Raw genomic sequence first — 13,688 nt, 5'->3', positions numbered from 1 at the left:
AAATGGAATTTCAAACAATTCTGCAGCTTGTATGTTTTATAGCCTTTCAACATAGTGTAGACTATGATTCTTTCAGCACAATATGCCATGACCTGAAATCAGAAATTAAAGAAAAAAAGATAAACTAGAGCGTCTTTCTGATTTTTAATCGGTGGAAATATGACCGTTCTAATGGTCCCTGTTCAAGCAAAGTGTGTTGAATCGCATACCTACCTTTCAAACATCCCTGATTGTGGAGAATTAGGAGGGAAAAAAGCTTTCCTATTTTTTTCCCCATACTCATTTCCTGTGTTATAGGAAACAGAAAACCAAGGAAAGCAGTGTTTACCACAGCACACATTTGAAAGTGCACTGTACTCAAGTGATCCAAGTGGAAAAGGCCTGATATCACCAAAACCAAGATAATTTGTACACTATCTCAAGAAGAACTACCTCAGCACTTTTTCTTTTTCTTTTTTTTAAAGTTTAAGTTGTTTTTAGTAAATTTCCCTCATGGATGATGGGAAACGTGAAAAATGTGTATGCTTAGACTTGTGGAATACCTTACATCGTCTCTGCAATCTTATTAAATGTGTTTCCAGGTTCCTCTTTTGCATTATGTATACCTATTAAAAAGCATGTATGATTACATCCTGCTGTAATCCTTTCAAACATTTTATGATTCAGTCTTCATAGATATAAAGTAATAATCCTTCCATAGTCTATATGTAAAAAACAATGTCTGTATATACCAAAGCATCTTCTTCAATATTTTTATATTTTGCTGTTCTTTACAACTTGTATTTTTCTTTAGTATTCTTTGTTGAAACCTGGAAATGCCAGTTTTAAGGTGTGAGTGTGTGTCTGTGTATTTTTTAAAGGCTTTAGATTTGGCAGCACTTGCCACAGAGCATGCACAGTACAAGGACTGGTGGTGGAAAGTCCAAATTGGGAAATGCTACTACAGGTAAGCCATTTTTCTATTCTTTAGTGATTGATTGTGATCTGAGGAACATTAACTTTAATTTCTTATAATTGTACAGTGTTTCCTAATCTTCAAGGTCAAATTATATAGAGGTGTTCGTATAATAAAGTAGTTAAGTGATGGCAATATAATAAAATTAGAGCTGGTCAAAATTGGAATTTGTTTTACAGGAAATTCCAAAAATTGTTTCATTTTGAAACAAAGAATTGAAATGTCCTAGAAGGAAAATAAAAATAATAATAATAATTTTGCAATAATCAAAAGCATTTCATTTAGAATATTTTGAAACAAAATTGATCCTGGGAGCACCTCATGGACTCATGTGAAGCTGGGAGCCTAGAAGCCCTGAGAGACATGGCTGAGCCGGGAGCATTGGAGCTTGGACTCTCAGAGTTCCTGCTGCAGAGATGAAAGCAGGCCCTGCTCTAGCTGAGGCACATCCAGGCTCCTGGTTCCATGGCAGGGAATCTGTGAACCCCTGGGCACCTGGCCCTGACACAGCCCATATGGTTCAGCCATGGGTGGCAAGTTTGTAGAAATTTTGGTGGTGCCCAGAACCGGCCCCCAACTCCACCCCCACCTGCCTAAGGCTCTGGGGGTTTTGGGAGGAAGGTCTGGGGTGCAGGTCCTGGGCTGGAGATTAGGGTGCAGGAGGAGTGCAGGCTTTCAAAAGGAGTTTGGGTGCTGGGTGCAGGCTCCGGGCTAGGGTAGGGGGTGGGTGTGCAGGAGGGGGTGAGTGGTGCAGGCTTTGGGACAGAGTTTGGGTGCAGGCTCTGGGCTGGGGGTGGGGGTGTAGGAAGGGGTGAGGGGTGCAGGCTCTGGGAGGGAGTTTGGAGATAGGAGGGAGTGCAGGGGTGAAGGTTGTGGGGCTGAGAAGGATTTCATGATGTGGGGGGCTCAGGGCTAGGGAAGAGGGTTGGGCTGTGGGGCTGAGGATGAGGGGTTCATGCTGCGGAGGGGGGCTCAGAGCTGGGGCATAGGATCAGCGTGCAGGGGAATGAGGGTTGGGGCTGAGGATGAGGGGTTCATGATGCGGGGGGGCTCAGGACTGGGGCAGAGGATTAGGGTGTGGAGGGATGAGGGCTGTGGCTGGGTTTGAGGGGTTCATGCTGCAGGGGGCTCAGAACTGGGGCAGAGGATCAGGGTGCAGAGGGATGAGGGTTGGGGCTGAGGATGAGGGTTTATGCTGCGAGGGGGTGCTCAGAGCTGGGTCAGAGGATCAGGGTGCAGAGGGATGAGGGTTGGGGCTGAGGATGAGAGGTTCATGCTGCAGGGGGGAGGGGCTGGGGAAGAGGATTAGGGTGCGGGGGGGATGAGGGGTTTGGAGCGTTGGAAGGGCTCCGGGCTAGGGCCGAACGGCAGGGTAAGGGCAGCCTGCCCTGCCATTAGTAGATGGCAGGCATTAGGACCCTGGGGCAGCAGACAGCAGTTCTTCTTCGAGTGATTGCTCACATCCATTCCAGTTAGGTGTGCGCGCCGCGTGTGCACGTTCGTCGGAAACTTTTTTACCCTAGCAACTCCAGTGGGCCGGCAGGTCGCCCCCTAGAGTGGCGCCGCCATGGCGCTCTATATATACCCCTGCCGGCCCGCCCGCTCCTCAGTTCCTTCTTACCGCCGTGTCGGTCGTTGGAACTGTGGAGCGCGGCTTAGCTGTCCTCCACGTCCCTAGCTCTCCTAGTTCTCTATCGCTTGTCTATCGTTTATCTCTAGTTCCATATAGTTGTTAATTAGTTGTTAAGTAGATAGTTTAGTTAAATAGTTGTTAAGTAGTTCTTTGCCGGGGGCTTAGCCCTTCCCGGCACCCGGCGCCAGGCTCATGCCTGTGTCGCCGGGCTTCAAGCAGTGTGCGGCCTGCAAGAAGCCCATGCCTACCAGCGATCCCCACGAAGCGTGCCTGAAGTGCCTCGGGGAATCGCACAGATCTGACAAGTGCCGCATCTGTAAGGCTTTTAAGCCGAGGACAAAAAAGGAGAGGGATCAGAGGCTCCGAACTCTCCTAATGGAGGCGGCACTTGACCCGTCGACTTCGCAGGCCGTGGTATCGGCACCGGCACCGGATCGCTCCGGCACCGAGAAGACTCCCCGGCACCGACCTTCTCCGGCACCGGAATCAGAGCCTAGGCCGTCGAAGTCTGATACTCCGGCCAGGCAGACCCGGCTTGAGCGCCCGGCCTCGACATCGGCCGCGGCGCCGCCGGCACCGTCAGCACCGTTGACTCCGGGCCCGGCGGGTCCGTTGAGTCCGGTGCCGCCGAGCTCCCCCATGAGATCTGGGGTTGAGATAGTGGTCCCATCCACACCGGAGACCTTCGCCTCGGCTCGGGACCTTATTGCCCTGACTGAGCCCACTCGGCTGCCACCCCCGGTACCTCCGGTGCGGGTTGTGTCCAGAGGCAAGCCCATGCTGTCGGCGCCGCCCAGAGACAGTCGTTCGCCATCCAGGTCCCGACGTCTTGGGCGCTCCAGATCCCGACGCCGCTTGCAGTCCCGGCACCGCTCCCCTCAGCGGTACCGGTCGCACTCGCGGCAACGGTCGGCATCGAGACGGTCGCGGTCAGGCTCCAGTCGGCGACACCGGCACCGCGACTCCAGGAGCAGGTCCCGACGCTACTCGCCGCACCGGTTGACCTCCCGGCACCGAGCTGGTGGCAGGTCCCGGTCTCGGTCGACCTCCCGGCGCCGAGCTGGTGGCAGGTCCCGGTCGACCTCCCGGCACCGAGCTGGTGGCAGGTCCCGGTCGACCTCCCGGCACCGAGCTGGTGGCAGGTCCCGGTACCGAAGTGGCACCCGGTACCGATCAGGATCCCGGCACCGTGATAGATCCCGGTCCCGATCCCGGTCCCGGCACCGATATGACTCCCGGCACCGGTCCCCGGCACCGAGACGATCCTCCGTGCTGGCCCGCGCAGACCCTTACCATCCGGGGTCGGCCCCACCGTGGCCCTCGAGACAGCCGTCCGTATCTTCCCAGACGGACAGTGGGTATGCGCTGGGCACCGACCGGCAGGCGGCGCTGTTCGGGGATCCGCCGCTGCAAGACCAAGGCCCACAACAGTGGGGATTCTGGACACCCTGGGCATACCATCAGGCCCAGGGCCCCCAGCAGCTCCCTGCTAGACCGGCGACTGCGGAGCGTAGGGCCCCTGAAGCCTCCTTGTCTCGCCCCCCTCCCTCCCCGGAAGGGGACGAAGGGTCCAAACAGCAGGACTCCGCTGTGGCTCCGGAGGCAGAGGCGAGGGCTGAGGAAGACCCTCAGTTGGACACTATCGTGCCTGGGGTCTCATCCTCCTCCTCCCCGGATGAGGCGGTGGCGGGTACCTCCTCCAACAGTCCCCCCCCGCTGGATCTCAGGGCGCACCAGGACCTCCTCAGGCGATTGGCTCAAAACCTGAGTCTGCAGGCAGAGGAGGTCTCGGAGATAGAGGACCCAATTGTCACCATCCTCTCTTCTGATGCTCCCACCAGGGTCGCCCTGCCCTTCATACGGACCATCCAGGCCAATGCCAATACTATCTGGCAGTCCCCGGCCTCCATCCCTCCGACAGCGAAAGGAGTCGAGAGAAAGTACATGGCCCCTTCTAGGGGCTATGAATATCTACATGTTCACCCGACTCCCGGTTCACTGGTAGTGCAATCGGTGAACGATAGGGAGCGTCACGGCCAGGAGGCTCCGGCCCCCAAGTCCAGAGAGGCCAGGCGGATGGACCTCCTTGGCCGTAAGGTGTATTCGGCTGGGGCGCTGCAGCTCAGGGTCTCTAACCAGCAGGCCCTGCTGAGCAGATACGCCTTTAACTCCTGGGTGGCAGTGGACAAATTTAAGGAGCTGCTGCCACAGGATGCTCGCCAAGAGTTTACGGCCATCTTGGACGAAGGCAAGAAGGTCGCACGCACGGCCTTACAAGCCTCCTTGGACGCTGCGGACTCGGCTGCCCGCACCCTCGCATCAGGAGTTACGATGCGTCGCATCTCCTGGCTGCAGGTTTCCGGCCTTCCGCTGGAGCTCCAGCACACTATACAGGACCTTCCTTTCGAAGGCCAGGGCCTGTTTTCCGATAAGACAGACCCCAGACTCAAGAGTCTAAAAGACAACAGGGTCATCATGCGGTCCCTCGGGATGCACACCCCCGTGACGCAGCGTAGACCCTTTAGGTCGCAACAACAGCAACAACGTAGGCCGTTTTCCCAGTTCCGCCAGCGGCAGGACCTTTACAGGCGCCGCGGCAGGAACGGCAGGCGCAGGCAGTCTGGGAACCAAGGGGGGCAGAACCAAGGCTCCTCAAAACCCCCGCCTGGTCCTAAGCCTTCATTTTGAAGGTGCGCCCGAGGGCGCGGTAACAGTTTCCCCTATGGATCCTTTCCCCCCGTTTTCAAACCGCCTTTCGTTTTTCCTCCCGGCGTGGTCCCAAATAACATCGGACCGCTGGGTCTTAAGCCTGGTGCAGACGGGATACCGCCTGCAGTTTGTTTCGTTTCCTCCTTCCCGCCCTCCTTCCTCGTCCCTCTTCAGGGACCCCTCTCACGAGCAATTCCTTCGACAGGAGGTGCAGACGCTCCTCAGCAAAGGAGCTATAGAGGCGGTTCCGGAAAACGAGAAAGGCAAGGGGTTTTATTCCCGCTACTTTCTGATCCCCAAGGCCAAGGGGGGCCTCAGGCCTATCCTCGACCTGCGAGAACTCAACAAATACCTCGTGAAGTTGAAGTTCCGCATGGTATCCCTGGGGACCATTATTCCATCCCTGGATCCGGGAGACTGGTACGCCGCCCTCGACATGCAGGACGCGTATTTCCACATTGCCATTTGGCCGCGCCACAGACGCTTTCTCCGCTTCGTTGTGGGGGCTCTTCATTATCAGTTTGCAGTCCTCCGATTCGGCCTGTCCACGGCCCCGAGGGTGTTTACAAAATGCATGGCAGTTGTCGTGGCGCATCTTCGGCGCAACCGTGTCCACGTGTTCCCTTATCTGGACGACTGGTTGATTCGGGGCACGTCGGAACAGCAGGTCAACAGCCATGTCCGCATGATCACCGCCATATTTGCAAGTCTGGGCCTCTTGATAAACACAGACAAGTCCACTCTGAGGCCCACGCAGAAGGTGGAATTTATCGGGGCCGTCTTGGATGCCACTGTGGGCAGGGCCTCGCTGCCTCTGCAACGGTTCCAGACCATGGCGGCGATCGTTCAACGTTTGCGGTCAGCCCCATTGACGTCAGTGAGGACATGTCTAACCCTGTTAGGCCACATGGCGGCGTGCACTTTTGTGACCGGCTACGCTCGGCTCCACATGAGGCCTCTCCAGCTGTGGCTTATCAGTCGTTACAGGCCGCAAAGGCAACCTTTAGACATGTTAGTCACAATCCCCCAGAAGGTCTTAGATTCTCTCGGCTGGTGGTTGGACCAGTCCGTATTATGTGCGGGTCTTCCCTTTCACCCCTCTCAGCCATCGGTATCCCTGACAACGGATGCCTCAGATCTAGGCTGGGGGGCCCACCTAGGGACCCTGCGGACACAGGGCCTGTGGTCCCAGGAGGAGGTGGGGCTCCACATCAACATACGGGAGTTGAGAGCGGTCCGCCTTGCTTGTCAAGCGTTTTGTCATCAGCTTCAGGGTCATTGTGTCGCCGTGTTCACGGACAACACGACGACCATGTACTATATCAACAAGCAGGGCGGCACCAGGTCCTCCTCCCTGTGCCACGAGGCGATACGTCTCTGGGACTTTTGCGTAGCCCACTCCATTCACCTCAGGGCTTCCTTCCTCCCTGGAGTACGGAACACTCTGGCAGATCGATTGAGCAGATCCTTCCTGTCACACAAGTGGTCCCTTCGCCCGGACGTCGCTCTCTCCATTTTCCGGAGGTGGGGTTATCCCCGGGTGGACCTCTTCGCGTCCAAGGGGAACAGGAAGTGCCAAGCGTTCTGCTCCTTTCAGGGCAGGGAGCCGGGGTCGATAGCGGATGCCTTCCTCATCCAGTGGTCGACCCACCTGTACTATGCATTTCCCCCGTTCCTTCTGGTCCACAAGGTCCTCCTGAAGGTGCGCAGGGACAGGGCTCTCGTGATCATGGTGGCCCCGGCGTGGCCCAGGCAGCACTGGTACACCATGCTGCTGGACTTGGCCATAGCCGACCCAGTTCCCCTGCCCCTTCATCCGGACCTGATTACCCAGGACCACGGGACCCTCTGTCACCCAGACCTGCAGTCGCTGCACCTAGCGGCGTGGCTCCTGCGTGGCTAACTGGTTCAGAGCTGCGCTGCTCTACGCCTGTGAGAGAGGTGCTCTTGAGCAGCAGGAAACCGTCCACAAGAGCCACATATTCAGCGAAATGGAAGCGCTTCTCCTGTTGGTGCGTAGAGAGAAATCTCCGCCCTATGGAAGTTTCGGTTTCCGAAATCTTAGACTACGTTTTGTCCCTCAAAGGGCAAGGTCTGGCCTTATCGTCGTTGCGAGTCCACCTAGCAGCTATCTCCACCTTTCACCCGGGTGCGGACGGTCGCTCCGTTTTTTCTCACCCAACGGTGTCGAGATTCCTTAAAGGGCTGGAACGTTTATTCCCTAACGTCCGTCCCCCTGCTCCAACCTGGGATCTTAACCTGGTGTTGTCCCGGCTCATGGGACCCCCCTTTGAGCCGTTAGCTACTTGCTCCCTGCTCTACCTCTCTTGGAAAACTGCCTTTCTAGTGGCTATCACCTCAGCTAGACGGGTGTCGGAGCTCCGAGCTCTGGTGGTAGACCCCCCATATACGGTCTTCCACAAGGATAAGGTGCAGCTGAGGCCACACCCTGCTTTTCTGCCCAAGGTGGTCTCAGCCTTTCATATCAACCAAGAGATTTTCCTTCCGGTTTTTTTCCCAAAACCTCACTCCTCAGGCAGGGAGCAGCAGCTCCACTCGCTGGATGTCCGTAGGGCTCTCGCGTTCTACATAGAGAGGACTAAGCCCTTCCGAAAATCCCCCCAACTTTTCGTGGCGGTAGCAGATCATATGAAAGGTCTTCCTATCTCCTCCCAGAGGATATCCTCTTGGGTTACGTCCTGTATCAGGACTTGTTATGACTTGGCCCATGTCCCTACGGGCCGTGTGACTGCGCATTCTACCAGGGCGCAGGCGTCGTCGCTGGCTTTCCTAGCCCGTGTGCCCATCCAGGAAATCTGTCGGGCAGCGACCTGGTCATCGGTCCACACCTTTACTTCCCACTACGCCCTGGTCCAGCAGTCGAGGGAGGATGCGGCCTTCGGAACTGCAGTGCTCCGGGCCGCGACTTCTCACTCCGACCCCACCGCCTAGGTATGGCTTGGGAGTCACCTAACTGGAATGGATGTGAGCAATCACTCGAAGAAGAAAAGACGGTTACTCACCTTTGTAACTGTTGTTCTTCGAGATGTGTTGCTCACATCCATTCCACACCCGCCCTCCTTCCCCACTGTCGGAGTAGCCGGCAAGAAGGAACTGAGGAGCGGGCGGGCCGGCAGGGGTATATATAGAGCGCCATGGCGGCGCCACTCTAGGGGGCGACCTGCCGGCCCACTGGAGTTGCTAGGGTAAAAAAGTTTCCGACGAACGTGCACGCGCGGCGCGCACACCTAACTGGAATGGATGTGAGCAACACATCTCGAAGAACAACAGTTACAAAGGTGAGTAACCGTCTTTTCTGGCGGGAGCCGTTCCACTCCGGCAACACGCTGCGAGGGGGGTACACGCACGGGGAGGTGTGGCAGGCAGAGGCCAGGACCCGCTCCAGGCAGAGATGCGGCAGCGTGGGGGTGACCCGCAGGGGCCGGGGCCCGATCCAGGCAGGGCCGGGGGAGAGACCCAGCTCCAAATATTGCTGGAGCAGGGCACCCAGCCCTGAATATTCGTGGTGCTCAGGCACCACAATTGTATATAACCTGCCGCCTATGGGTTCAGCTCCTATGGAGCCATCAAACCTGGAAGCCATGTTGTTCCCAGCAGCCCACCAAGAGAGCTGGCCTGAAGTTTGCATTGTAGGCAGGCTTCCATCCAGAACCCTGCCTACATATCACCAGAAATTCAGTGGATCCAGTCCATTTCTGGAAAGCGTAGACAAATTGGCAATTTCTGGTGAAGCAGGGCTTGAGCTTGAATCATAATTTAGATAAAATGGTTTCATCTTTCAAATGAGGCTAACTAGTACAGTATATATTTCTTTAATAAGGAAGATTACAGTTTGGGAGTATTAATCAAAAAATGAGCAGACCCTGTCCCACAATCTGAGATAATCTCGAGGCTCCAATAATATGAGCACTGGAGCTTCCTCCTTGTTTGTCACAATTATATGCAGGGTTGATAACAGCTATTAAGGTTGCTCAAAACTTCCTAGTACAAGGCGCTGTTTCTAGTTGCTTATAATTTTGCCAGATTTTAAACATGTTCTCCTTCCACAGAAGTGGGCTGACCTCATCACATCTGTTGGCTGCTGAACTTTTCTGAGGAAGTTCCAAAATTATATTTCAAATTTCTGACCACCAGTTTGTCAGAAGTTTGACTGCCAAATGTTGAGTCAGACTGAGTGCATCACAAACTTTAATGGATTTATTTTCACTGCACACTGTGAGGTGAAGGATATTATCCCCATTTTACAGATGGGAACTGAAACACAGATTAAAGTCAAAAGAATCCATAAATTTTGGGTTCCCAGTTTGAGACACCTAGGACCTGAGATTTCATCATACAGTACTTTATATGTTTAGACTCATCACCTGTTGACTTCTGTTGCAGTTGTGAGTGCTCACCATTTCCCCAGTGAGACTGCAGGCAGGCAGCCAGAAAGTCAGGAATACATAGTGACTACCTCTGAAAAGTTTGGTTTAAGTGACTTGCCTAGTATTATATAGGGATTCTGTGGCAGAGAGAGGGATAGAACCCATTTCCCCAGGCAGCATTTGACTGCCTTAATGATGAGACCATTCTTTTTCTTCCTGCTGTCCCCAACTCATTCACTACACACATTCCAACTTCTGGAATAAATGAAGCTGGGGTCCGAAAGACAGGTTCCTTTCAGTACACGACCCTGATTTACTCCCAGACTAGCTCCATCCTGCATACTGAATGAGGCAGGAGTCTTGTGGAAAAAATAGTATGTGATCAAAAGAATGTCAGTGCAAATGCACAAGGGGGCTGAATTAAGGTTACAAAGGCACTTCTGGCATTTCCTAACTTTTGAACCTGGATTTTCTTTTAGCAGGTGCGTATGTGTGCACGATTTTTTACACCCCCACCCACCCCCACATTACTTTTGGCACTTTAATGAGTTCTTTTTAATTTGTTTTTAGTGGATAGTGCTTTGTTTGAACAAGTTATATTATTGTTGAATAAAGAACTTTCTGTATGTATCTATTATCTCTTAGGTTAGGATTGTACCGTGAAGCAGAAAAACAATTTAAATCAGCTCTCAAGCAGCAGGACATGGTAGATACAATACTATATTTAGCAAAAGTAAGTAGATATTCTCAAATCAAATTAAATCTGCCTGCTTTAGAATAACTTGAAATTCTCATCTATACATGAAAATCCAGGAGGAAGCCGAGCTGGGACTATCCAACTTGATACATTTTTCAGATTGTGTAGCTTTTCAAATCCATTTTAAAATGTATTAAAATAAACCAATCTTTTCAGAATGCAATTAACTTAAACAGCAGAACTGACACAAATAGAACAAGTTATTTTTCAGACTTGCATTGTATAAAATTTTAAGTTTTGTGAGAATAAGGTTTTATTTTAAAGGGTTATTGATGAGCATTTTTGACTGTACGTTTTTCCCCACAACTTGTCTTATTCCAGTTCTTTAATATCAAAATGGTGATGAGTGGTGTGAGAAATACAAAAGTCAGTACTGAAAACAGAAGACTCACTAGATTGTTGTTGCCTCAGGCTCAAGCATTCATGTACTTCAGACTATGACCTCTACATGGATTTGATAATTTGTGATTATCAGAACTCTACAAAAGCAAGAGCATAGTTTAAATACTGGATTTCTTTGTGGTCTGTGCAAGTCTCGAAGACACTGTCTTCTGTTTATGTTCTCTCCACCAGCAAACCCCAATCACAACTATACAGATGAGGAATGATCAGAGTTGCTGTATTTAATGTGTAGCTATCTGATTTCTTAGGAGAACAATGAAATAAACCAATAAGGGTGACCAGATGGATCTAAAAACTTGTTTTTCAACTGACATCAAAATAAGAAGAATTTATTGGTAGCCGTCAAAGACCTTGAAATTGACAACATTGTATCATAAAGATATGCAAAACACTTGAAGAACCATCATCACCACTCAAACACCAAAATTGTTTGTGGTAGTGCACATCATGTTCTAGACATTTTTCCAGACATTCAAGAAGAGCCAGGCCTGCTCCAGGAAACTTGCAGTCTGAGGACTTTTCCACACAGTTTGTGGCCAGAAAGACTGTGTCAAAGCACACTACAGAACTTTTAGTACATGGTAGCAGGGTCCATATAGCCAGTTGGCGTGCAACAGCTTTATGCCCTGGTTTGCTTTGCACTAACTGACCATATAAACAAGCTCTCAGGGTATCTTTTATCTAGGAGCTTGAATAATAATAGCAATGAAGCCATGACTGCATGGGCTTTGCAAGCCTATTCTAGTGACTAGCCCATGCTGCCACAGCTTCACTACCATTGTTATTTGAGCGATCTAGATTGAAGTTACTCGAATATGTCTACGTGTGCTGCAGTTATTCACTTGATTGCACTAAAGATGTTATGTAAGGCAGCATTTCTGCAGACTTTAGAAAGCTGACACACCACCCCCAAGAGAAGAAACCTATTTCCCCTCCTGCTTTTTCGATACAGCTATTAAAGGCTTCCCTAAACTAAGTGATTACTCAGTACATGCATAGCTTTTTATAGTATGAGGCTTCCTCTGTACTTCAGTAGTGAATTAGCATCTGGGTTAGCAGCAGTTCATATCAGAGAGCTATTGTTTCAGGCTCTCTGCAAAATCAGGCAGACATCAGTATCAGCTACATCCTAGTCACATTTTAATCACCATAACAATTAGAGATTTAATTAAAAAAAAACTTGAAAGTTGAGCTTTGTGAAAAACTAACAGTTTTCTGCACATCAATCTGACTAATCCTGAGACCTTCCTCCTTCACACTTTGAGAAACATTGGTTTAAGGCCAGAAGACAGAGGAAGGGGAATAAAAAATAGGAAATTGTTTTGTGGAAGTCAAGAACTCCAAGGAGTCAAACTATTTCATGACTGCAGAGCAGGAAATGAGACATTTACGCCAGAGAACTAGGAGGTTCCCAGCTCTCCGGAAAGGGCAACATTCAACACTTGCTGTTAGCTCCAGAAGGACACAATATGTCAGACTTAAAAGTCATAGCATTCTTATCATTTGAAAAGCTATTTTTAGAGGTTTTAAAAATTAATGTTATGCCCCTCAGGCTTGTGCAGTTTTACTTATAGTATAAGGAAAGCTGAGCTTTACAGGTGGATGGATACAAAATAATAACTATTTTAAAGACTCTCAGAAACAGTTCTAAAATGGTATGTAAGTTATGGGGTACATGCAGGGTGTGGTTTGTGTAAAGGGTTTATTGCACTTATTTGTGATGACTTGCATTCATGAGTTAGCCACATTGAGTAATATGATCATCCCAAACTCTTGCTAATTAAAAAGCTATACCCACTATCCGATATTCTCTTATCTGTGTATCCTCTGCTGAAGCTCTTTAGAGAGAGATTTGATTGTAGAAAGCAGTTGATGGGAAATAGTAAATTAAATTGAAATGTTAATTAAAGAAAGGAAAATGATCATGACAGATAAAATAGAGATATTTCTTTCAAGTTTAAGGCTTAATGCAGATATTAAATCCATCTGAATCTGCTCTACAGATTATAAACTGAAATGTATAGTGAATGCTCTGAAGACTGCTTTAGATACAACACGTGTGTGACATCCACAGATGGAATGTACTAGGAATAGATTGTTGATGTCCCATTGCTTAAAATGTCTGCTTAATTGATACTGTCACTTGAGCAGTCAGAGTCTAGCAAGCAGAAGGAAAAAAAAGAAAAAGAAAAAAAAAAGCAGCAGCTAGCGTCAATCTTCTTTATTCCTTCTCCACAGGAAGGAATTATTTTTTCTTAATATAGGAGATACTAGCAAATATCAGGCAAATTTTTTCCACTGATCCTACTGTTCTAATTCTAATTTTACCATGATCAGTATGAAACTGCAGTCCCTTACTTGAGAAATACTTGCTGTCAGTTAGATCATTAAAATTACCCCATTGTCACTTTTCAAAGAATGCTGCCGTGTGTGTGCAAAGCACCATATATCTGTTTATAAATAATTAAAGATTTGACCATAATAATTTTATCATTTGCATTCAGAATTCCCTGCATGGATCTCAAAAGCAGAAGAGCTATATTGTGCTACTAACTGTGGTGGTTTCTTTAATTTGTAATGTTGGTTCTTTACTCCTTTGGGTCACTTATTATATTAAATAACAACAAGGTCAGCTATTTTTCCATTGTTCGTATATTACAATCAAACACTTTAAATGTGTCTTGCTTTACTCTCAAGTATATATAGCTGAAACACTTTTCTACTGAAATATGAGTAATCAGCTTGGGGAATTGAATGGCATGAGTAATTCACATAGAATATGACTTTTTTTCTTCTTTGTAATGGATTCAGATGTGCTTCATTCCAGTAGTCTCAGAAAGTTAT

The 13,688-nt window shown here is 49.7% G+C and overlaps 1 protein-coding gene across 3 annotated transcripts in view; it reads left to right on the top strand.

Annotated features, from left to right (window-relative positions):
* TTC8 (tetratricopeptide repeat domain 8) overlaps positions 1–13,688 on the top strand; it is a 71,112-nt gene that overhangs the window by 42,326 nt on the left and 15,098 nt on the right. For all 3 annotated transcript variants that reach the window (XM_030558957.1, XM_030558958.1, XM_030558956.1), the window contains 2 exons: positions 861–946; positions 10,331–10,418. In XM_030558957.1, the coding sequence (XP_030414817.1) occupies positions 861–946; positions 10,331–10,418 (174 nt within the window). The remainder of the gene's footprint in view (positions 1–860; positions 947–10,330; positions 10,419–13,688) is intronic.

Source organism: Gopherus evgoodei, chromosome 4, assembly GCF_007399415.2.
Source record: "Gopherus evgoodei ecotype Sinaloan lineage chromosome 4, rGopEvg1_v1.p, whole genome shotgun sequence".
NCBI classification, from domain to species: Eukaryota; Metazoa; Chordata; order Testudines; family Testudinidae; genus Gopherus; species Gopherus evgoodei.
This window is presented reverse-complemented; position numbering and strand designations above follow the sequence as displayed.